At 40.6% G+C, this 24177-nt stretch overlaps 1 protein-coding gene across 1 annotated transcript in view; it reads left to right on the top strand.

Moving 5' to 3' along the window:
- CPNE4 (copine 4) overlaps positions 1–23804 on the top strand; it is a 630026-nt gene extending 606222 nt beyond the window's left edge. Inside the window, exons 11-15 of the mRNA XM_007936892.2 lie at positions 3625–3679; positions 6923–6974; positions 8864–8997; positions 15705–15941; positions 23670–23804. Of these exons, the coding sequence (XP_007935083.2) occupies positions 3625–3679; positions 6923–6974; positions 8864–8997; positions 15705–15941; positions 23670–23804 (613 nt within the window). The remainder of the gene's footprint in view (positions 1–3624; positions 3680–6922; positions 6975–8863; positions 8998–15704; positions 15942–23669) is intronic.
- The last annotated feature ends 373 nt before the right edge of the window (positions 23805–24177 follow it).

Raw genomic sequence — 24177 nt, 5'->3', positions numbered from 1 at the left:
TTTATACTCCCACCAGCAGTGTATGAGAGTCCCAGTCTCTCCACAACCTCACCAGCATTTGTTATTTTCTGTCTTGTTGAACTTTGATACTAGTGCTGGAGCAAGATGGTATCTCATTGTTGTTTTGATTTGCATCTCTCTAATAGCTAATGATCTTGAGCATTTCTTCATATGTTTGTTGGCCGCTTGAATATCCTCCTTGGTGAAGTGTCTATTCATGTCTTCTGCCCATTTTTTAATTGGATTGTTTGTCTTTTTGTTATTGAGGTGTTGAAGTGTTCTATAAATTCTAGAGATAAGTCCCCTGTCAGATATGTTATTACCAAATATTTTTTCCCAATCTGTAGGTTCTCTTTTGACTCTTTTGGAGAAGTCTTTAGAAGCACATAAAAATTCAATTTTTAGAAGGTCCCAATCATCTGGCTTCTCTTCTGCTGTTGGTGCATTTTGAATTATGCTTGATAGTCTATTTATCCCATATATTAGGGCCCTTAAATTTGACCCTAAATTTTCCTTGAGGAACTGTATAGTTCTAGGTTTCACCCATTTCACTTTTGACTACTTCCAATTTTCCTAGATTCATACTTTGTACATTCCACGTTCCAGTTATTAATAAATGTTTGCTGGTGTTTCTTCCCATTTTGAGTAATATCCTATCACCAATGAAGGTCCTGAAAGCTTTACTCCATCTACGTCATTAACGTTGACTCTACTATAGGGAGGCAGTTCTTCCCCAGTCGTATTTTGAATGCCTTCCAACCTGAAGGGCTCATCTTCTGGCACTATATCAGACAACATTTCACAGCTATTCATAAAGTTTTCTGGTAGTATATCAGACAGTGTTTCACTGTTATTCATAAGGTTTTCAGTGACCAGTTTTTTCAGCAGTGGATGGCGCTATCCTTCTTCCCAGTCTGTTTTTGTCTGGAAGCTCTACTGAAACCTGTCCACCATAAGTGATCCTGTTCATATTTGAAATACTGATGACATAGCCTCCAGCCTCACAGCAATACACAAGCCACCACAGTATGACAAAGTGATAGACAAGCTGTGGGTGAAAATACTGGATTCCTTTTATCTCTAAACCCCTAGCCTCTAATTTGGTTAAAATGACTATGTTTTGGTAAAGATTTGTCAAAGTCAACATTGGCTACTAATGACTTCTAAATTGGCTAGGTGGTAATGGGTAAGAATGTGCTTTTGCTACTCACATTTCTCAGCTAGGCTACAAAGCCTCCTATTGCTTACAGAACATATTCAGGGACCAAAACTACCAAACCCTCTGCCATCCAGTCGATTCCAACTGATAGTGACCCTATCAGACAGAGTAGAACTGCCCCATGGGGTTTCCAAGGATGTAAATCTTTATGGAAGCAGACTGTCTCATCTTTCTCCTACAGAGTATCTGGTGGTTTTGAACCACTGACCTTTTGGTTAGCAGCTGAATGCCTTAATCACTGCACCACCAGAACTCCTTTTGGTTCAGAGACCGTGAGGCCCTATCTGAATTTCCTTTTCTCCTTCATATACTCTGAAAAGAACTGAAAAATATGGGAGTGAATATATTTTAGTTGTTAGTAATGGTAGAGGAAGTGAAAGGCAGATGGCATGAGAAGGACATGCCCTCAGCCAAGAACAGTACTCCAGAACCTCATTGCAATACCCCTCCCATGACAGCATAAAATCTGCTTAAGGAGAATCTTATATGTTATCTACTCAGAGGGCCCAGTAATGGGAAGTACTAGAAGGAAATCATGTTTAATGTTATATATAAATATTGCATTACGGTGGTATAGTTGAAAGGGTATGGGATCATATGATCCTCTGTTTAATCACCCTAAGCCATTTATTTAGCCTTTCTGAGACTCAGTTAATTCATCTGTAAAATGGGACTACTCACCAGCCGTTCCTCAGAAGGAAGGTTGGGCAATCTACTTCTGTACTGATACCACCTCGGAAACCCAAGGAGGGTTCGCTATGAGTCGGGTCCAACTTGACAGCACATAACAACAACAAGTATGTGGTGCTTCAAGTATTGTGTGAGAATTAAGTGGGATAAGTATATGTCACTTACCTCAGTGCCTTATACGTGTGTTACTTCCCTTTTTCCTAATACACGTACCTATAGTACAGTACATTTAGAATTAAGATACAAATTCAATTAAAATAAATACATTTAGGGTAAAAATTCCAATATGCATAAGAGAAACGAAGCCAAAGGTCATATATGTGACTATCATGACTTTTCACAAGAACCCTCCCTTCTTTATATACCCACATCTCAATGAACCACTGGTGCAGTAATTAAAACACCTGGCTGCTAACCAAAGGTCAGCAGTTGGAACCCACCAGCCACTCCACAGGAGAAAGATGAGTCAGCTTCTGTAAAGATTTACAGCTTTGGAAACCCTATGGGGGCAGTTCTATTCTGTCCTATAAGGTCACTATTATGGGTTATCTATTTATTACATACTTACTGAGCACATGCTTTGTGACAAGTACTATGCTGATAGTAGGGACGGGAAAAGTATGGCTGATGGACATGAGGGTGGAGATGTAAAGATATCAATACAAAAGACAGAGTTCCTTGGACTTCAGGAGCTAACAAGAAACTTTTAAATAATTTATTGCTGCTGATACGCGATAAGGTGCTAGGCACGATAAGTCCTGTAAATGAGACCAAGTTCTATCCTTACCCATTGTCGTCTAGTCGATTTGTACTCATAGTGGCCCAGGACAGAGCTGAATTGCCTATAGGGTTTTCAAGGCTATAATCTTTACGAACAGACTGCCATATCTTTCTCCTGTAGCATTCCTGATGCATTCAAACTGCCTACCTTTTGGTTAGCAGTTAAAAGCTTCCCACACATATTAATAGCACTTTGGATTCAGTCTAGTCTGGATTTGAACTCTTGCATGGTCTCGGGCCAGTCACCTCTCAAATCCTCAGTCTCCCTACCTGTAAAATGGAAATAATAATCTCTTCCTGTAAAGATTGAAAAAGATAATGTATATGAAAGATCCTAACACAATCAACCATAACAAAATAAATAAATAATAAACAAAAAAACCACTTCCATTCAGTCAACTCTGACTCATAGTGACCTGTAGCACAGTGTAGAGCGGCCCTATAGAATTCCAATGCTGTAAATCTTTACAGAAGCAGACTGCCTCATCTTTCTCCTGCAGAAAAGCTGGTGGGTTTGATCTACTAACCTTTGGGTTTGTAGCTGAATGCTTTAACCACTGCACCACCAGAACTCCTCCCCAAAACCATAGGAATTACCTAATTGACAATCACTTTTCTAAGGAGACAGAAAGCTGTGGTGGGGAAAAACTCTCGGGCCATTTTATTCCTTGATATCAAATCTCAAAAAAAATCAAGGGAAGAAATTGCAGACTAATGACTATAACCAACTTTGGGGATTATTTCTTGATTTTAATTACCCATGCTATTGCTATCCTCCATTATCAGGAAGTGTGAGTCAGCATTTGATATAACAACATGATTTGTTCCAGACAAGTAATGCAGGTTCATGTGTTTCTTCCCCATTAAATAAACAAATGAAGCAATTTCTTCTTCCTCTTTTTTTTTTTTTGTTGTTGTTTTAATTTTTTTTTCAGTGACAAAATGTTCCCAGCCTTTGGATTTGGAGCCAGGATACCCCCAGAATACACGGTGAGTGAGCGCGGATAGGAGCTTCTTTCATTTTGCTATGGCCTGAGGACACTCTGAGTTTCCTTCACAGGAGTCTCACTCTTGGTCCTTGACATAAACCAGTAAATGCAGTGCAGAGAGTTCAAAATGACCTGCAGGATCAGCTCGATTATCTCCTCAGAGCCTGTCTCTCAACAAAACCCAGGCTCCTGCTATTCTGGGTATGTCTTCGCAGAGGCCCTCATGAAGGGTTCCTTTGTTTAGCTTTTTGTAGATACGGTCAGAGACAGAGAAAACACTCAGAGAAAACACTCAGGAAGTTGATTTTTAGTGACTCAGAACTATCTATTCAGATATCCCTTAAGGGGAAATATATATATATAGTCCATACGATGAAGCCTACAGGTTCTCAGATCCAGCCTCATGTGGGAGACTCAGAGAAGTTCTGAAGAAAGAACCATTCTGGCTTAGAGAACTGGGAAGCTGAAAGGTCCTTATGAAGGCATTGGAATCCTATTTGGTTTTGATACTGATTGTTCATGATACAAAGAATGCAAAGCTTGTGTGCAGAGGGATTTGTACTGCAGTGGAGCTGAGGCGCTCTGCTGCGATGTGCTAAGGTGCTCTCGTGGGCCACTCTACAGCAGGAAATGCAGCTCTCTTAGGTAGGGAGGGCCTTGGGCAGGCAGCAGGGTCCCTGCACCAGCCTCGGCCTGACCAATGCCTCTGAAGCCTGAGCTAAGTACAAGCAGTGCTGCCCAGTCGTCAATTTCTCTTTTACTGACTATATCTGAACCACAGGTCAGGAAACAGATACTCACATTTGCTTCCTCACCCAAGCTGTCAGAACAAAGGCCTTCCCCGCCAGTGTCCTTCATGAAAGAGGGAATTGATCTCCCTGTCACTACAGGGCTGAACAGTGGATGGACTGCCATGTCTTCCTGACCTGTCCCCCTTCTTATTTACCTTGTATTCAACACTAGCCACTCTGCTGGGCATGGCTAGGCAATCCTAGAAGGATTTGTTAGAAATAGAGCACACGGAGAGAAAGATGATGGAAGTTGCCAACTACAAGCCTCTAGACATTAATCAGTCCATAGACATGTTATATTTGACACAAATGTTTAAGAATTTGGAAATTTCATTTAACATGCCAGATTTCTAGCTTCTCTTGAAAAACTGAAAGGCCTACTAACACTAAGATTAAAAGATGACACATGCAAGAATGAGCCCAGATCTGAGGAGATCCAGTCTCCTTCAGATGGGGTATCAGCTCCAGAATGTGGGTAGGTGGGTGCCCACCTTCTTCCTAGAGCTGCCAAGCCTTAAAACTAGAATGCACCTCAACAACCAATAGTCCAGCTACCCAGAGATGCTTGAGTGTTCTCTGCCATATCTCCACCAGGAAGACTTTTGGCCTTGAGTTGGCCCAACACGGCTGAGAACAGAGTTGTGTGGCATGCCTTGTTCCAGGCCTCCTTCTCATCCTTGACATTTGTTCTGGTCCCGCACCTGAAATAACTTATACTTCTTGCTGTCTCTAACATCCTCAGGTTCACTTGATCCCCCAACTCTACCCTGCCTGTGAGCTAATTTGTTCCTCCTGCTCTCCTAAAAGGCACTTTTCCTATTTCCCCACTTCTAGGGAGCTCTGGTGGCATAGTGCCTAAGGCATTTGACTGCTAACCAGAAAACTGATGGTTCAAATGCACCAGCCACTCCTTGGAAGGAAGGTTGGGCAATGTACTTCCACAGTGATACTGCCTCTGAAACCCAAGGAGGGGTTACTATGAGTCAAAATTGACTTGACGGCAGTGAGTGTGGTTTGGTTTTGGTTAGTCCCAAAAAGACTTTCAAATATCTCCTTTCCATACCTAATTTCTCCTCTGTCCCAAGCAAGCACTGATGGTCTCAGCAGCTCAAGCGTCCCCAGAGAGTTTAGAAAGCTATCATGATTTACTTCTTTAGGACATAATCTTAGAGTATGCATTGAGACTCAGACAGCAGCCCTTCTCTCTAATTCTCATTCCCCCAGTAACAGACTTTGAGACAAGGATTTGGATCCAAAACACTTATTTGGAGATAGAAGAGACATCAAAGAGCAGGGAAACAGTGAAGGAAGTCAACAAAGGTATATTATTAAGCAAGTTACCACTGTGGGCAACTGGGGCTTAATCTTGCTGGAGAACTCTGGGAGACAGAGTAGAGCATACACAGCTCCCCAAGGAAACGAGAGCTGAGTCATTTATACATTAACTCATGTTAATCATCGATTAAAGGCTGCTCCCAGGGAACATTAATTCTCCAATACTTTTGGTCTGTCATTTGGGCAAAGAAGGCCCTGGAGGCGGTAGAAAGCCCTACAGCAAAGAAACACAGATAAAATGGTTCAGAGTCAGCTATCTTGCCTGGAAGTATTTAGGGCAAGGGAACATGAACTAGGCACCATTAGCATTTGCTATGACCTCCTACAAAGAAAAGAAGGGTCTTTTATCACAGTGACCTATTTTCTAGTCCCCAAAGGAGTCAGTGTTTAGAAATAGTCTTTGAAATAGAATTCTCCACAAAATTCCAAATGATCCAAATGCCAGAATAGCCCTCTTATTTAATCAAGTTTTAGAAAGAGAAAAACAAAAAACACGTTAGTTGACCTTCTGCATAGATCCTACCAGGTAGACAAATTTGTGTTGGAAGATTACAAGGTGTATTACCTTATTACTTTTCCAAAATAGAGTGCAGTTATTTTGCCTATATATATGTGAAAATCCTCTTGCTTTGTAGTTCTACATATCATGTCAGAATGATCCTTAAATGTCAACAGCTTAGCTGGAGCCTTTATAACTATCACCATGTTGAGAAGACAGCTTGGGTTATTGAATTTTGGTTTTGTTTTGTTTATCACTTGGTCCAAATAGACCTCAGGCAAATCTAAGCCTCCAGTCTGTGGCCAGTTCTATCTGGAAACTATTTGGAATTATATTTTTATGAAATATTTTCTTGGATTTTTTTTTATGCTTTATTCTCTCTTCCTGCCAACATTTATCTGATTCTAGAAAATCTACCTGTCACCTCAGCTCCACAGGGAGCTTAGAATTTACCATCCATCTCAGATTGATTGTGTAAAGGCTTAAAATGGTTCCTGCTGCTTAACACATAATGAATGCAATAGGCATTTGTTTGCACACTCTAAATCCCAGTGCCTCCTTACTGTATTAAAGTTATAATTCTCCTTTCTTCCTTTTTTAAATTTTAATTGGTGTCTAGGTCTCTCATGACTTTGCAATCAACTTTAATGAAGACAACCCGGAATGCGCAGGTAAATCACAAGTTAAAAGAAAGCTAGGGTCTTACAGCCCTTCTATTTGCACCTTTCCCATTTCAGTTTCTCCCTCTGATGCAGCATATCAGTTATGATTGTCCATAGTAAAGAAGTTGAATCTCTGGATCCAAATAAAGCATGCTTCTCCGAAGGCCACAGAGAGCACCATAATCACAGCAGTAAAGAGCTGGAAAAGACAGAATGCAGAAGAGATCTTGAGCTTGCAGCAAGAATATTGATCCCAATCCTGGATTCCTCTGGCCAAAATAACATGATCACCCGATCAGCAGTGATCAGATATCATTTATTTGCTTTCCAAATTTTCATCAACTATTTATTTTTCACAAATCCTTTTCGAGGCAGGCATAAGGAAATGAGGAAACATAAAAAATCATTTGACCCTTTTCAGAATATTGGCATGAGGACATGGCCTCAGTGACCTTGAACAAATTGCTTCTTGGCTTTGTTCCAGAAAGAGCCTTTTAAAAGATTCGGTTCTATGGTCACCATCTCTGGTAGTACAGCTGTTAAAGCAGTTAGTTGACTGCTAACCAAAAGGTCCATGGTTTGAACTCACCAGTCACTCTGTGGGAGAAAGATGAGGCAATCTTTTTCTGTAAAGATTTACAGCCTTGGAAACCCTATGGGGGCAGTTCTACTTTGTCCTATAGGCTGACTATGAGTCAAAATCAACTTTATGGTGTTGGCTTGGGATTTTGTTCTGTGTTCATCATTTCCAGGCATGAGTTTCCTAAAAGCATTCCAGAAAATAATGATAATGATGTTACTGTGATAATGACCATGATGGATAAAATTTATCTGTTGTTGTTGTTATGTGCCATGGAGTCAGACCAGACTTATAGCGACCCCTCCATGGGTTTCTGAGGTAGTATCACTACGGAAGTAGATTGCCCAACCTTCCTTCCAAGGAATGGCTGGTGGGTTTGAACCGCCAGCATCTGGTTAGCAGTCAAGTGCCTTAGGTACTATGCTACCAGAGCTCCTAAAATTTATCTAGAGAATCGCAAAATATAAGGATCTTCCACTTGATATCACTTAACTGCAGAAGCAGGCCCTATAATGATTTGGCATCTCTGTGTAGAATGACAGACTTTGGAGCAGGACAAAGTGGGTGCAACATTTTCAGTGGGGTGGGAGCATGAGTACAAGGACAGAACTGAAGTGAATTTGCTCATCAAAAATACCCAAGAGTTGGTTTGCTGTACATGTAACATATGGGAACGGTCTTGGGATGGCCTTGTGTAGACCCTTCCAACCAAAAACATGACCAGTGTGCTGTGTTAGTATGGAGAAGGGTAGAAAGATGAGCTTAAACAGAAAGGCAGAGGTAACACAGGCACAGGCACCACTGAATAAAAATATTTTGTGATACAACTAATACTGTGGCATTGTGATCTTAATATTAAATATGCAGTCAAGATTCATCAAAATTGGAAGAAGCTTCACAGGCAGTTTGAACCCACCAGCCACCCCATGGGAATAAAAATGTGACAGTCTGCTTCTGTAAAGGTTACAGCCATTGAAACCTATGGAGCAGTCTTATTTTGTCCTATAGAGTCGCTGTGAGTCAGAATCAACTGGATGGTAGACGGCAATAGGATGGGGATCTAATGAAATCTTAGATATGAAGTGGAGTGTTAGAAAAGTTTGAGAAAGTGGTCACATCTGATTTGAGATTTTACAGAAAAGAATGATTTCAGAGGGAGAGGATTCAGCAACACCAGCAATGTCGTATTTTCTATTTATCACAAGATGGTGAACGTGACACTGATGAGGGCTATTTGGGGAAGTTAATGCTTTACTTTTGTGTATTTGAGTATAAATATATTTAGGGAGACTGTTGATCTTTGCCAATTTCATCTTAGGAATTCAAGGAGTTGTGGAAGCCTATCAGAGCTGCCTTCCTAAGCTACAACTTTATGGGCCCACCAACATCGCCCCCATTATTCAGAAGGTCGCCAAGTCAGCATCAGAGGAGACTAACACCAAGGAGGCCTCGGTAAGAGGAGGGGCCAGGTGCCTGCTAATGGGAATTTACCTCCTTACCTGGATATTGGCCATAGCATCCAGACCATTCTGACAATCAATTCCAGCGTTTCTGTCTGTGTGAATGTGGACAAATGTCTTCACCTTCCCCTTTCCTTAGTCTCCTTATCTGAAAAATGGGAATAATTATACCCATCTCTGCTGAGTTATTGTGAGGCTTAAAGATGACACATATCAAATGTCTCCCACATTTCCTGCACACAGAAGGCACTAACAATGGAAGCAACTATGTTCACTATAGTATGAGTCATACCCCTCTTCCACCCCAGGAAGAAAAACAAACTGTCCAAATATCAGTCTGTTTTCTAATGTACCCATACTACAGATGGAAATGAAGTGCCACAGAAGTAAAGCAATGGATGATTCTGCTCCTCAGTGGTAAAATGTCATCATATAAATCATCACAGCAAAGATGTTTTATATTCCATGGTGATTTCCTTAGGAAAAGCACAAACCAAGACTACAAGACAAAATAGTGTTTGGGTTATTTGCCTAATATTTAGAATTAAATATATTACCATAATAACACGTTCTAATGATATCAGTATTTCTCTCTTAGCTTTATGAGTTTGCTTATTTTTTGTTTTTTTCCACTAGTAGAATATTACAGATATCTGAAACTTGTAACTTTCTCCTGGGTTCCAAGAAACTGCATTTGTATAAAGAAACTAATATACTTCTCCCTCTTCTTACGATGAACTCTTGTAACCACTTACACTGTACTCATGTACTCAGCCTTCCCTCACGTTAGAATATATGGAGAATCACACTCTTACCTAATGCCAACCTCTTCCTCTTGTGCACTAGAGACCATTCCCTTTAGTTACTCAGGACTTTGACCCAACAATTATATTCCCCCACTCTCTCCTACATCATCTCTTTTTTCCTGTTTCTACCGAAAACTCATTCCATTACCATATAAACTTGCTATGTTGTTGTTGTTGATAGTTGCCTTCTAGTAATTTCAGACTCATGGTGACTCCACCCAGGGACTCCAAACATGCTATAGCTAGAGGGAAAGTGATGTCAAAGGAGAGATTTTAAATTAAATAGTAGGTATTACAGCATGTATTATATTTTATTATGTATTATATATTATAGCAAACATGCTATATTACCTGCTATTTAAGTCAAAATCTCTCCTTTGACATCACTTTCCCTCTAGCTATTGTTCTTTATTTTAATCCTCTTTAGTGCAAAATTTGCTTGAAGAGTTGCCTATACTCAATGTTTGCATTTCCTCTCCCATGGACTCCTCCATCCATATCAGTCAAGCACTCCTCGCCAACATTCCACTGAAAGTACAGTTGTCAAATCATTTGTAATGAGACTATTACTGTGGGATTATGATTGCAACATTAAATGTACAGTCAAGACTTGTCAAACTTGTCAAAGCCAACAGTACTTCCATCTTGCCCAACCTCATGGTCAAACCTCAGTCTTCATCTTGGTCTGTATCAGGGCTTTTGATCCAGGTGATCACACTCCTTCTTCAAACACCTTCTTCACGTACATTTCAGAATTCCATGTCCTCTTGGACTTTCTCTTTTCTCATTGACCACTCTTTCTAAGTTTCTTTTCTAGCTACTCCACATCCTCTTTATCTCTAAATATTAAATGTACAGGATTTAGTCCTTAAGTATACTTTCTTATGTGTATGTGGTGATCTTATCTGCTGTCATGGCTTCAAAGTTCAAAAATGTGTTATGGTCCCCAAATATGTATAAGCAGCCCCAACTTCTCTCCTGAACTTTGGACTCAAGTATCCAACTGCCTGCTTACAATTTTCACCTGGATAGCACAAACGTAACCTATCCAGACAAGAACTCTTCATTTTCTCCCTCATGCCTTCCCCTTGCCTTGTGTTCCATATCTCTGTAAATGGCCCCATCAATCACCCAATTGCTTAGACCAAAACTTTGAAGTCATCATTTTTCATACTTAAAACAAAAATAAGCATTTCTTACATCTCACAATTGGTGTGGGTCAGGGATTGAGGGGTATCTTACCCATGTGGTTTAGGGGCTTTCATGAGGTTGCAGTAAAGATGCCAGTCAGGGCTAGAGTCATCTGAAGACTTAACTGGGATGGAAGATCTTTCAAAGGCACTCACTTACATGCCTGGCAACTTAGTGCTAGTTGTTAGCAGGTGGCCTCAGCTCTTTATCCCATGGACAACTTCATGTGGTTGCTTGAATGTCCTCATGACATGGAAGCTGGCTTTCCCCAAAGCAAGCAACACAAGAGGGAACAAAGGAAAACAAGGCACACCTCTTTTATGACTTAGCTGCAGAAGTCATACTCCATCATTTCCATATTTCCTATTGGTTACACGGGACAGCCCTATTCACTGTAATAGAGAACTATATGATTGTTGTTAGTTTCCATTAAGTCAGTGTCAACTCATGGCAACCTTATGTATAATAGAATGAAATGTTTCCTAGTCCTGCACCATCTTCATGTATAGAAAGGACTGTACAAGGATGTTAGCAAGAAAGCAAGGATTTTTAGGTGCTGTTTTGATGGCTGGATACCATACACCCATAGCCAATCTATTAGCAAATGAAGCTACACTGTGTTCAAAATAAATTGTAAATCCTACCACTTACTACCTCCACAACTACGACTTACTCTAGTTCATTAGATTCTTTCACCCCGACTAAGACAAAGCCTCCTAAGTGAACTCACTGCTTCATCTTTTTCTCCCTACAGTCCATGCTCCACATAGAAGTCAGATTGGTCTTTCAAGAATACAGTTAATATCATGTCACTCCTTTGCTCTAAACCCTCCAAGGGATTTTCACCATACATAAAATAAGATATAAATTCCTTACTGTGGCCTAGAAGGTGCTATATGTTTTAGTCCATGCTTACCTCACTAATCTTAACTCCTACCATCTCTCCTTTGCTCCCTAGATTCCAACTACAGTGGCCTTCCTGCTGTTCCTTAAACATTCTAAACATTTTCCCACCTTCAGGGTTTTTCACCTGCTGTTTACTCTACCAGAGTTTATCTTTCCCTGAAACACCACATAATCCACTCTGATTTCATTAAATTCTCTGCTCAAGTATAAACTCCTCTGTGGCCAACATCCCTCTTTTCTTGAGAAGCCACCAACACTTTGCAGCACTACAGACAACATCTCATCACCAGTCTGTGGGCCTTGCAAGATTTCCCCTAATATGTCTCCCACTGACCACAGAGACCTTGGGGCAAATTTGAATCCTCACAGATGCAAGATTTAGGGATAAAGCTTGGACAGGATCAATATTTCGTTTTAGTTTTCAACGTTTTTAGCACTGGAACCTATTTTTCGAATGATCCCTTGTTCAAAAACCCAATATATAAAATAAGTTTGCAAAGAGAGAGACTATTTTTGCCAAATGCATGAGAGCAGCCAGGGTTCCAGGGAGCCCAGTTGGAAAACTGAGTGATCTTAGTTCCTCTGAAATGACAGACACAAATGAGTAAGAAAAGAAAAGAAAAGAACAACACAGAGCTGCCTTAGGTCTGAATTCAGGACCTATATAAACTAGCATGAGTTTTTTGGCTATCACTCACTGCTCTGAAAGGAAAGACAGCTCAGGAAATGGCACCATTCACAAGAAGCTTGCGTATCCCCACAGAAATTACTCCTATAAGCCAGGACCACTGATGCTTTTCTCCTGAAGTTTTTTCTGTTCTTTGGACAGTCTGTGGTCCAGAGTCCCTTGTATCACCAATTCCTAAGTATCCTAAACTCCTTGAACCTCTTAGATAAACTGGTGCCAGGGAGTGTAGGACTGTAGGATTTTCTACTTAATTTTGTAACAATCTTCTGGGGGGGGGGGGCAGCGGGAAGGCTTATCCTTATCTAAACAGAGCCTCAAGTATATTCAAAGACTATATATAATAGTTCACCTGAGAGCATCTTCCCAGCCTGACTTTGGAAGGGACTCTTACCAACAGCTTTATTGGAAAATTCCATCAAGGTTCCAACCAACAGTCTGCAGCCTGTTACCTTTAGCTAGATTAAACTTGGAGAAAGATTCTAGAATCCTGATAATCTCTCTAGACCAGAGATTTTAAACCTGTTTTATTCCATGGACCTTTTAGCAGCTTGAGAAGCCCATGGACCCCTTAGAATAGTGCTTTTAAATATACAAAATAAAACATAAAATTATAAAGTAAGCCAATTATATTGAAATGAAGTTAGCAAAATATTTAAAATATGACAGAATAGCACAAATATAGTAATAAAAATCCTTCTTTGTTAACATTAAATTATGAAAAGCAGTAGCTACTCTATAATAACTCAGTAATTTTGATGTAGTGTTGAAAGTAAATGGTAACTTTAGATATTTGCAGCTACTGTAACATAACAGAAAACTATGGTTTCTATTGGTGATTAAATCACAAGTACAGCTAATACTAATTTGATTTGTTGATTACATTTATAATTGAAGAAAATAATAAATTTCAGTTAGAAGGTAGTGAAAATGAAGATATAATTCACCTTAAGTTCATAGATGGCCATTGACCCAGGCTAAGAACCTAGATCTTAGCTCTTTGACTTACATTGTTTATGAGTCAACAAACTATGGCTCACCACCTGTTTTCGAATGACCTACAGGTTAAGAATGTTTGTTATATTTTTTAATGGTTGAAAAAATTAGAAGAAGAAGAATATTTGATGACACGTGAAAATTATATGCTACTCTCTTTACAGTGTCCTTAAATAAAGTTTTATTGGAACACAGGCACACTCTTTCATTTTTGTATTGACTGTGGTTATTTGCATGGTGCAGAGTTGAGTCATTGTGACAGAAGCTATTACAGCTCACAGAGTCTAAAGCATTTGCTATTTGGTCCTTTCCAGAAAATATTTGTGTGATCTCTGCTCTAGAACATTACAACTCTAAAGTTTCTCAGTGAAGTGTTGTTCACTGTCAGATATTTTTGTTCCCTAAGACCCTTGACCTATAAAGATGAGACCAGACAAGAGTTTGTGGAGGGTGGAGAATGGAGGCAAAAGACCCAGAGGTATATGATCCATTTAATGCAATGGCCCACTTACTTAGCAATCAGGTGAGGCCCCTGTTCTGGCCTTCTAAGGAGCACCCTGGTAATGGTGTTTCGTGATCCTGGTCCATTCCCTCATCCTCATTCTGCCAATGTTCCCTCCTCTGCCTCTTCTTTTTGCACCTCTTTCGCTCCCCCATCACTTCATACTCCCAAGACCCTTTTGCTTCTAAACTCCCACGCCACCTTCCTATGAACATGTAAAGCAAAAAAAGCATAGCTATAAATTAAAATTTATAACTCAAAGAATTTATAACTTGGATGGTCAGGTAGGACTGGGGGTGGGAGGTTGTTAATTGACATGGAAAAAAATTAGTCTTTCTATAAATCTATATGGGAAGCTTTCAAAGCTGTCCTTATCGTGGTGTGAATTGTAGGTATCTCTAGTTATATTTTTGACTGAGTCATTTTGTTTAAAAATATTTTTCAGGCTTACATAGAAAAAGAAGGACCTCTTTCATGGTGACAGCCTATTTGCAATCTTTTAAGTAGATGATTTTCCAAACCAAATATGTTGTTATTCTGTCTAGCTTTTCTTTCAGAAATACGGCAACTTAAAATGGTTTAATTTTCCAACACACACTCCCTATAAATTTTGAGCACATTGTAGAGGCTATATTGGAAGTTCTTGGATGATTTTTTGAAAGTAGATCATGAGACTTTTCTTTGTAGTCCATCTTAGTCTGGAAGCTCCTCTAAAACATATTTAGCAACATAGCCACATGCAGGCCTCCACTGACAGACGAACAGTGACTGTGCTTAAGGTACATTGGCCAGATGACTCAATGTAGCCAAAATATTCTCATTTTATCATGTATTCTTTACAAAAAATTATTAATGAAATATTTTATATCCTTTCCTTGTATCAAGTCTTCAAACACTGGTGTGTATTTTTCACCTACAGAATCTCAATGTGCATACTAAATTATCACTGAAAATATTTGATCCTTATTTAAGGAGCTCTGGTAGCATAGTGGCTAAGGCTTTTGACTGCTAAACAGAAGCCTGGCGGTTCAAACCCACCAGCCACTTCGCGGAAGGAAGACTGGAGAATCTACTTCTATAAAGATTTACCACCTCAGAAAAAAACTCATTAAAATTAAATATTATTACAAATTCAATCACTCAGCTGCACTGGCCAAGTTTCAAAGACTCAATAGTCATATGGGGCTAGAGGCTATTGTAGTAGGCAACACAGCTTTAGGCTTAAAAATATTAGAGCTTAGGAGGGCCAAGTGAATGATGTTAGTCCCACCTCTCATTTGAGAAATGATGGCACTAAGACTCAGAGAAGTGAAAAGGTTTTCCTGGGACCTTCCAGAAAGAGACTCTGAACACAGTCCTCATCTGCTGCTCTTCCTACCACACCATGCTTTGTAACTGTTACTAAGGTGATTATTATAATTAAGCTGTAAGTACTGGGTCTGCCTTTAAACTCCATTCACCGTAAACCTAAACCTTTAAGTTTATTAGCACAGGTGCCATCCTGGTTGCTATGGTCAATATGCAGTGAAGCCACTCAGATGCCTAACTGGTGTTGTCTTTGTCTCCCTCCCCTCCCTTCATGCCCCTACTATCTCCTGGCAATTTGACTACAGCAATACTTCATCCTGCTGATCCTGACAGATGGTGTCATCACAGACATGGCTGACACCCGGGAGGCCATTGTCCATGCCTCCCACCTCCCCATGTCAGTCATCATTGTGGGAGTCGGGAACGCGGACTTCAGTGACATGCAGATGCTGGATGGTGACGACGGGATCCTGAGGTCGCCCAAGGGAGAACCTGTCCTTCGAGACATTGTCCAGTTTGTGCCCTTCAGGAACTTCAAACACGTATGCATGTCTCAAAGGGCTTCCCATAGGAAGAGCAGTCCCATCTCCCACAGTTTTCTGCCAATGTTTGTAGTAATTGACCATCTTGAAACAATACCAGCTATCCCTATCTGGCCAGGCCATCTCCCATACATAGAACTGGTTCTTTGGAGAAAGAAGTGTAAATTGAGTTAGAAATAAGAAGGCAAGCTAACTATGGGAGTCAAAATTTCACTGATGCTTGCCCTCCTCCAGGAGCCCTGGAGGGGCAGCGGTTAAAGCACTCAGCTGCTAACCAAAAGATTGGTGGTTTGAACAAACCTGCCACTCTGGGAGAAAGATGCAGTCTGTTTCTATAAAGATTTACAGCTTTGGAAGTCCTATGGAGCAGTTCTACTTTGTCCCATAGGATCATTATGAGTTGAAATTGACTTGATGGCAGTAGGTTTGGTTTTGGTTCTGGGTTTCCCTCTTCTGTATAATTCAGGATCTCTTGTGTCCCCAGGGCTGCCAGGTACAGTTGAATAGGTTGTTTCTTGCCTAAGGGTGCCTGGTAGAAGAATCAAAGAGAAGTTGAAATGCAGCCTGAGTTCTGCTTTTCAAGCCATGTTTGTTTGCCTTGACAAAGTATTTTTTCAGAATGCTAAAAACCTAAATCCCCTATAAATATATAGTGATAGCATCAAAGATTTATTTAACTCACTGAGACAGCCAGCAAGATGTTAAAGGTGGTTCAAAGGAGGATATAAGAGAATATAGTCATTTGGAGGAAAATAGTGGGATAAGTTTGCGAAGGTTGATTCTGGTGACCTAGTGCCTAAGACATTTGACTCCTAACCAGAAGGTTGGCAGTTCAAACCCACCAGCCACTCCTCAGAAGGAAGACTGAGCAATCTACTTCTTTAGAGATACAGCGTCGGAAACCCAAGGAGGGGTCACTATGAGCTGAATCTACTCGATGGCAGTGAGTTAAGGTTGATTCAAAACTGATTAATGACAGAGTTTAAAAACCATAATCTTTGAATTGCCTTCTCTACTGGGCAAAACTCATTTGCATCTTGTCAATTTTCTACACGTTAACATCTAACTTTATAGACGTGGTCTCTAATCAATGGTAAATTGTAAGTCCAACAATGTTATATTCCCCTGATGTCCCTAAAGTAGGCCCATTAGACAATGCTCTAGCATGATGTTCAAAAAGTACTCAGTAAAATTTTTCCACATCTCCAAATTTTGGATAGTTTTTAACTTCATGAAGAAAGCAATACCTTTGAAATTTCCACAAAACCATACATGTATTGGGCACGTTTTCTAATTTATACAAAGCTTCTATGTGGACTAGTGGTGGCCCTAATATACCCTTCAGAGTCATACCCCAGCATATATGAAGTCTGAGGGTAAAATGGGTGGTCACAGACAATCCTCTGTGTTTTCTGTTCCATGCCTAAGTTTGCTAGTGCTTCCATGAGAGAAAATGCCACAAGTGGGTGGCTTTATAGAACAGAAATTTATTTCCTCATAGTTCTAGTGGTTAGAAATCTGAATTTTGGGCATGGAGTCTAAGGAAAAATCCTTCTTTATCTCTTTCAGCTTCTAGTAGTTGTCAGGCATTCCTCAGCATTCCTTGGCTTATAGAGGGGTCCTCACATGACATCTTTCTGTCTCCAATGTGTGTGTCTCTTCATGTCTGTTCTGTCCCCTTTATAAGACACCACTCAGGAGTGATTAGGTTTAGGACCCACCCAACTCTGGTATGACCTTATTAACATAATGAAAGAAAGACTCAATTTCCAAACAGGACCACATGCACCGGCACAGGAGTCGTGAACTCAACACATATTTTAGGGAACATAATTCAGTCCATAACAGTGCCTCTTATGGAAGTCACCCAAGAGTAGAACATCTACATGGCCCCTACTACCCAGTGAGGCCCTGCCCTTAGAACTGTTGCTGGTACCAGTAATACCACTTCTAGTTGCTGCTAACTAAATGTGAGCTGTCCCAGCGGGGGGGAGGGGGGCCGGGGACCTCCAGAGCCCTCAATGCCCTGAAGCTGCTCTGCAGTCCCCTTGGAAATAGACCCTTCTCCCTTCCATGCCACAAGTCCCTTCTGTGACCTCGACCAGTAATGCAGTGGAGTCTGTGGCCCCACATCTCAAAGAATTCCTCCTGGAAATATTTTTTGGGGGTTTCCACTGCAGCCTCACCCTTCATAGGGCTCAGATCAGGGAGAGGAAGGGACAGGCACCAGGCCATCCACTTCTTCCCTCCTCTTGGTTATTTGGAAAACCCTTCCTCTTTCAGCCAAATACCCTCATTCAAATTAATTCTTGACACTCTTCACAGCCAGTTTATCAGATGTGCCCAGTTTAGGCTCAAGCTGGGACCTCAACTGTGCTGAGGAAAGTAAGTATGGGGAGGAGAAGGATGATTGGATCATTATTTATTATAGCCACACAGCAATCCTAGTGTGAGAGGCCTAAGCATAAATTGTAAATTGCTGTTTGTTCTGCCACGTTCTTGGGACAGGCTTTAAAGTGAGCATTCAGATAAATCTCCAGCCCACAGCTTCAGCTGAACCAAAGATTCCGTGACCTGTCAGGACCTTGTAGGGAAGTAACTGCTCACTCCAGGGCTCCTTGAATGATGAGGCATCGTTCATAACTGCACTGCCACACATTGTGATTCTCCTTTTAAGGAGGGATGCAGTATAATTAGAATGATTAAAGGAACAGAAAATTGATCCCTGGCTACAGAGTTGAGTGTCGAGGGAGTTTCCAAGGAACAGCAGCAACAAACAAGCTGCCGACAAGCTCGGAAGGGCCGTGAGAGTGGGCAGCATAGCCCATCTTCAGCTTTCTCAGGGAGGACATTTCTTAATTAAAAAAACCAAGCCAAACTCATTGCCATCGAGTCAATTCTGACTCATAGCGACCCCCATTGGGTTTCCGAGGCAGTGGATCTTTATGGAAGTAGATTGCCCACTCTTCCTTCCACAGAGTGGCTGCTGGATTTGAACCTCCAGCATTCGGGTTAGCAGTCAAATGCCTTAGGCACTATGCCACCAGAGCTCCTTATTCCAAATGAAAGCCCTCACTAAGTGGAAGTAATTAGCCACACTCTCAGGTTGTTTGCATGTGCACAGCAAAAATTGGAGTCAGAAAGAAGTAGTATTCTGTAAAAGACCAAGTTAACTTATTTCTTAGAGCAGATGTTGAGGTTGGGGGGATATGCTGGAGTAGGCTAAACCTGGGGCCATTGTGTTCATAAATGAAGCTAGACACTTGCGTAATACCCAAGATGGGGGAAGGTGTTCTTCCAGATTATGATGTCTTGCTCCATCTGTCAGACAGACAGAAGAGGTAACCACATCACTTAACCACCACCCATCACTTTCTCTGGATGAAGAGGAGTCAAAAGAGCTCACTCCCTAGGCATGTCATGAACTTTCCCAAACCATCCTCTCCAACCCCAGCATACTCACACACATTCACACACACACACACACACACACACACACACACACCTTCATGTGTGCTGAAGCAATGTCACTAAGCCTTGCAAGTTTCCCACATCTACCACAGACCTCTCCCTCATCCTCAAATATTCATGGAATGATTGGTGTATGCAAAGCACATGCTAGGCACTGGAACCACAGCAAGATTATAAAGCCACTGATCCAGGCTTCAAGGAAGTTATCCAAGGATTGCATGTTTGGGACACAGGTATCAGAAAAATCATGCTAATCAACTATGGATGGTAGACAGGAGCTGAAGTGTTCCTACAGGATTTCAGAGCAGAAAGACATGGCCATGAGGAAAAATTTACAGCTGGAGCTGGGTGTTAGAGGAAGGACAAAACCTGGGTCAGTGGGGAGTTGAGGGGCCATTGGCAACAGAGGAGTGTCATAGGCAGGACCAGTTCAGTCTCTCTGCACCGCACAGAGTCTCCAGCTGTTCTGTGGATGGCTAAGACTGGGAGAATATTCACCGACGTTATCTTCATGAATTTCAAATTAGATTTTGAAAACCATTTCATTATCCAAACTAATGTACTCTGAATTCAATACGCAATAAATAAAAAGGGAAAGTAAAGAGCTGATAACCATCACATGAGCAAGTAACCCATGAATTACCTCTTTTTCTGCTCTACAGAAATTCAGAGCTTTCATAACTTAGAATGTTGAAGTGGACAAGACACAGACTCTGAGCTATGTGTCTCTGAGCAAGTTTTTAACCTCTCTGTGCCACAGACTTTCATCTGTAAAATGAGGTGCATGATACACACATTAGTGGAGTAAAGGTGGTATCTATATAAAGCTGAGCACAGCACTCAGTTCATGTAGGTGGTTAATAAATGTAGCTATTATTGCTGTTATAACCAGCTGCTTTCATATTTTTGGCCTTTCCCCAACCAACTAATGCCCCTACAAGCCCTATTTGCTCACCATAGGCACCACCACAGATATGCAAGGGACTAGGGGAACCACTTAAGAACTGCACTCTTCCATTACTATTCCGGTAGCCACTAGCCCCCTGTGGCTATTTAAATTTAACTCCTTTAAAATTAAATAAAATTAAAAATTCAGTTCTTCCATCACACTAGCTATAATTCATATAGCTGAATAATTGCATGTGGCTAATAACTATTGTAAGGAGCTCTGGTGGAGTAATGAATAAGGCATTTGGCTGCTAACGAGAAGGTCAGCAGTTCAAACCTGATCAGCCACTCTGTGGAAGAAAGATGAGGTGATCTACTTCTGTAAAGATTTATAGCCTTCGAAACCCAATGGGAGTATTGGACAGTGCAGATATAGAACATTTTTACGTTCTATTAGACAAAACTGTTAGGATATTTTTGGCTATAAGGAACAGCAAACTCTTTTACAATGGATTACATGAGTAATTTCAAACTAGGAGCAATTTTGCTCCCTAGGGACATTTGGCAATGTCTAGGAACAGTTTTGATGGTAACAACTGAGGGCTTACTGTTCCCATCTAGTGGGTAGAGGCCAGGGATGCTGGTAAACATCTTACAGTGCACAGGACAGTCTCCACACAAAGAATTTTCTGACCCAAAGGTCAATGGTGCCAAGATTGAGAAACTTGGCATTACACAAATAGGAATGTATTTTTCTCATATCACTAGAAGTTAGGAACTACAGGCTGATGGCATTGGTTTGTTTGTTTGTTTGTTTTTTCAGTGATTCAACAGTGTTAGGGCCAGCACTTTGTAATTCCCTTTGCCGTTCCCTCATGATAAGAAGATGGCTGCTGTGGGTTCAGGCACCATATTCTCCTTCAAAAGAGAAGGAAAACACAGCCAGTCATGTCTGTCCCCTTTTACCAGGAAAGAAGAGCATTCCAAGAAACATTCCTCCAGGAAACTTGCACTTATGTCTCAAAGGACAAAATTGGGTCACACAGCCACCCCAGATGCAAAGGAAGCTGAGCACTCAGGCATTTGGTCCTCCAACCTTTATATGAAAGATGGTCTGGGAGAAAAATGGGGAGTCTACTTCTCTGTCTGCCACATTGCACACATGCACCATGGTCTAACACAGTCCCGAGGAGTTAATTATAAAGTCAAAGCACATCCTTGGATGTCAAATATCCAACATGCTATGACATCTTCAAAATATAAGGCATCACTTCACAGAAACTCTTCACAGTGTTTTCAAGAATGTGTCTCAAAAACAAACAAACAAAAAAAGAGAATATGTTTCTCATTTTGAGCCACCTAAAGTTTCTATGAAATAGAATGGGTTATTATTCTACCCTATTTTGCCTCTCAGAACATTGGGGCTTAGCCAAGGTGAATAGCTGAGTGGAAAGCCACTGAGGAAGGAAAGAACTAGAAACCAGGTCTCCTGGTGTTTACATGAGACCTATTTCCTCTGGAATCTTTCCTGAGAGATGTCAAAAATGTGTTAACTGGTCATTCTGCCTTAAGATTCCAACCTCTTCAATAATACCTAATAATGAGACTCAGACAATTGCAGTTACCCTCCCAGGGGTCATTCAGGTAGTCCTAAATGCCAAAGGCAAGAGTCAAATCCACCTCTGCATGACTCCAGAGTCCAGGCATGATATCAAGCTCAGTCCTTCTCTGCCGCATCATCACCATCAATCACATGGTCCTGTTCCTCTATGCCTCCAAAACATACAATGGGTCAATAATGCTGCTAACAGAAAGGCTAGATTCATTAGTATGGTATTCAGGGTTTCCTGTCACTTGGCCTCAACTGAATGTCCCACCAGTTCTGCATCCCTAACACACACACACACACACACACACACACATGTCCTTCTGCCCCTTCAGATGACTCACTGTCCCTAGAGTGATCAGTTTCCATTCTCCTTTGTCTAGTTTTTTGGTTTTAAAAAAATAGTATCTTACTGTGTTTTTAGTGAAAGTTTACACAGCAAATTAGCTTCCCATTTGAAAATTTCTACTGAAATTCTTTAGTGACATTAGTTACATTTTCCACGATATGTCAACATCCTCTTTAATTGGATCCTGGATGTATTGTTTCTAGTACTCTAGTTTCCCTGCCACTTTATATTCTCATCTTTGCTTTAGAGTAATTGTTGACCTTTTGGTCCCATATAGATGTTTTTGTTTGTTTGTTTGTTTTTTTATGGAGCAACATACTCATGGATAATAGTAGAGTATCAAAATTATTCTGCTAAATATGAATTTCACATGGGTTTCACCACATGTAAAACTGCCCATTACAGATTTGTAAGTAAGCACAAGTAAGCCCATGCTTACCTTGCTTACTGGGTACTACATTCCTGTCAAAGATTGTAAATTTGAAGAGGCTTTGATTCTATAGGAAGGTGCTATGGGGTTGGGAGAGAGATAGATGCCAGCCATACCTAGAAGCAGAATCTTTGATGTGGTGAAAAAATGTGAAATTATTCTCTACAAATTAGTAAGTAAACACAAGTTAGCCTGTGCTTACATTGCTGATTAGGTAATCCAACCAGTCTGTAGCTCAGTTTCTTCTCTGAGACTTTAGTTTCCTTTCTGTCTCTAGTGTTTTATACCATGCGGGGCCCAAATGTCACATTCTCTTAGAAGCCTGTTCTAGTTTCCTAAGATGACTTAGTCTTTCCTTCCTTTGGTTGAGTCACATAGTGTTTGAGGCTCATTAGAGCAGTGCCTCTTAAATTTCAATATGCATACAAATCATCAAAACATCTTGTTCAAATTTTCACTCAGATTCCAGTAGCTCTGGGATGAGTCTAAGGTTCTCCATTTCTGCTAAACTCCCATGTGAAGTGACACTGCTGATCCATAGCACATCTCACGTTCTGCCTCATATTAAGATTAATGTTGACCATGCCAGACTCCCTTCACACGATCGATGAAATCTCCCTGATGGCAAGAACCATAGATCCCATGTGCCCTCGTACAGTGCCTGGAACTTATTTATATAAGCATCTGAAATTGAATGCAAATCAGAAGCAAAACAATTCATTCTGCCATCTAGTTCCCTCCCACCTTCAGATGTGAATAGTTTTATATCTTGATACAGACATGAAAATGTAATTATAAAATTAAAGACTCAATTTCCAACAACCTGACAACTCTTGCTTGGAGTAGACGCTCAGCAAACACTGAGTAAATTAATGAATGAGTGAGGTTAGCTGCGCAGAATAGGACCTTAGTCTTTCCAACTGAGTCTGAATCAGATTCCTTGGGCCAAGCGCTATAGTCATGGTGGTTTCTTCTTTCCTGCAGGCATCTCCTGCTGCCCTGGCAAAGAGCGTGTTGGCTGAAGTCCCAAATCAAGTCGTAGACTATTACAACGGCAAAGGGATTAAACCAAAATGTTCATCGGAAATGTACGAGTCTTCCAGGACACTAGCACCATGAACTCCACACACTTTTACAGAGTTCTGAAATACTATTCCTGATAATATTTAATACTTCTACTACTCCCGTACTTAAAAAATCAACACATACACATTTAAAAATAGCACGTTTTGGTGATTTTTAACTAAATGATGATTTTTTTGCATGTGTAGCCTGGATCTGTTAAGCCGTTGTATTGTTAATGACTTTTTACACAGGAACACAAATAACAATACTTACTCTTTACAGTACAGCATGTCGCCTTGAAACAAAATGGTATCTGTATCTGTTTTTTATACAGGTTTGTTGAAATTTTGCTAAATTTCTTATTATCTTTACACTGTAAAGCATTTTGAAACATTTATTGAGCGTCGATAGCCAAAACATACTTGGT

The sequence above is a fragment of the Orycteropus afer genome, unplaced genomic scaffold (genome assembly GCF_000298275.1).
Source record: "Orycteropus afer afer isolate SDZICR_OR568_19922 unplaced genomic scaffold, OryAfe1.0 scaffold00003, whole genome shotgun sequence".
NCBI lineage: Eukaryota > Metazoa > Chordata > Mammalia > Tubulidentata > Orycteropodidae > Orycteropus > Orycteropus afer.
The sequence above is the reverse complement of the archived record's forward strand: the minus strand, read 5'-3'. Positions and strand labels throughout refer to the sequence as shown.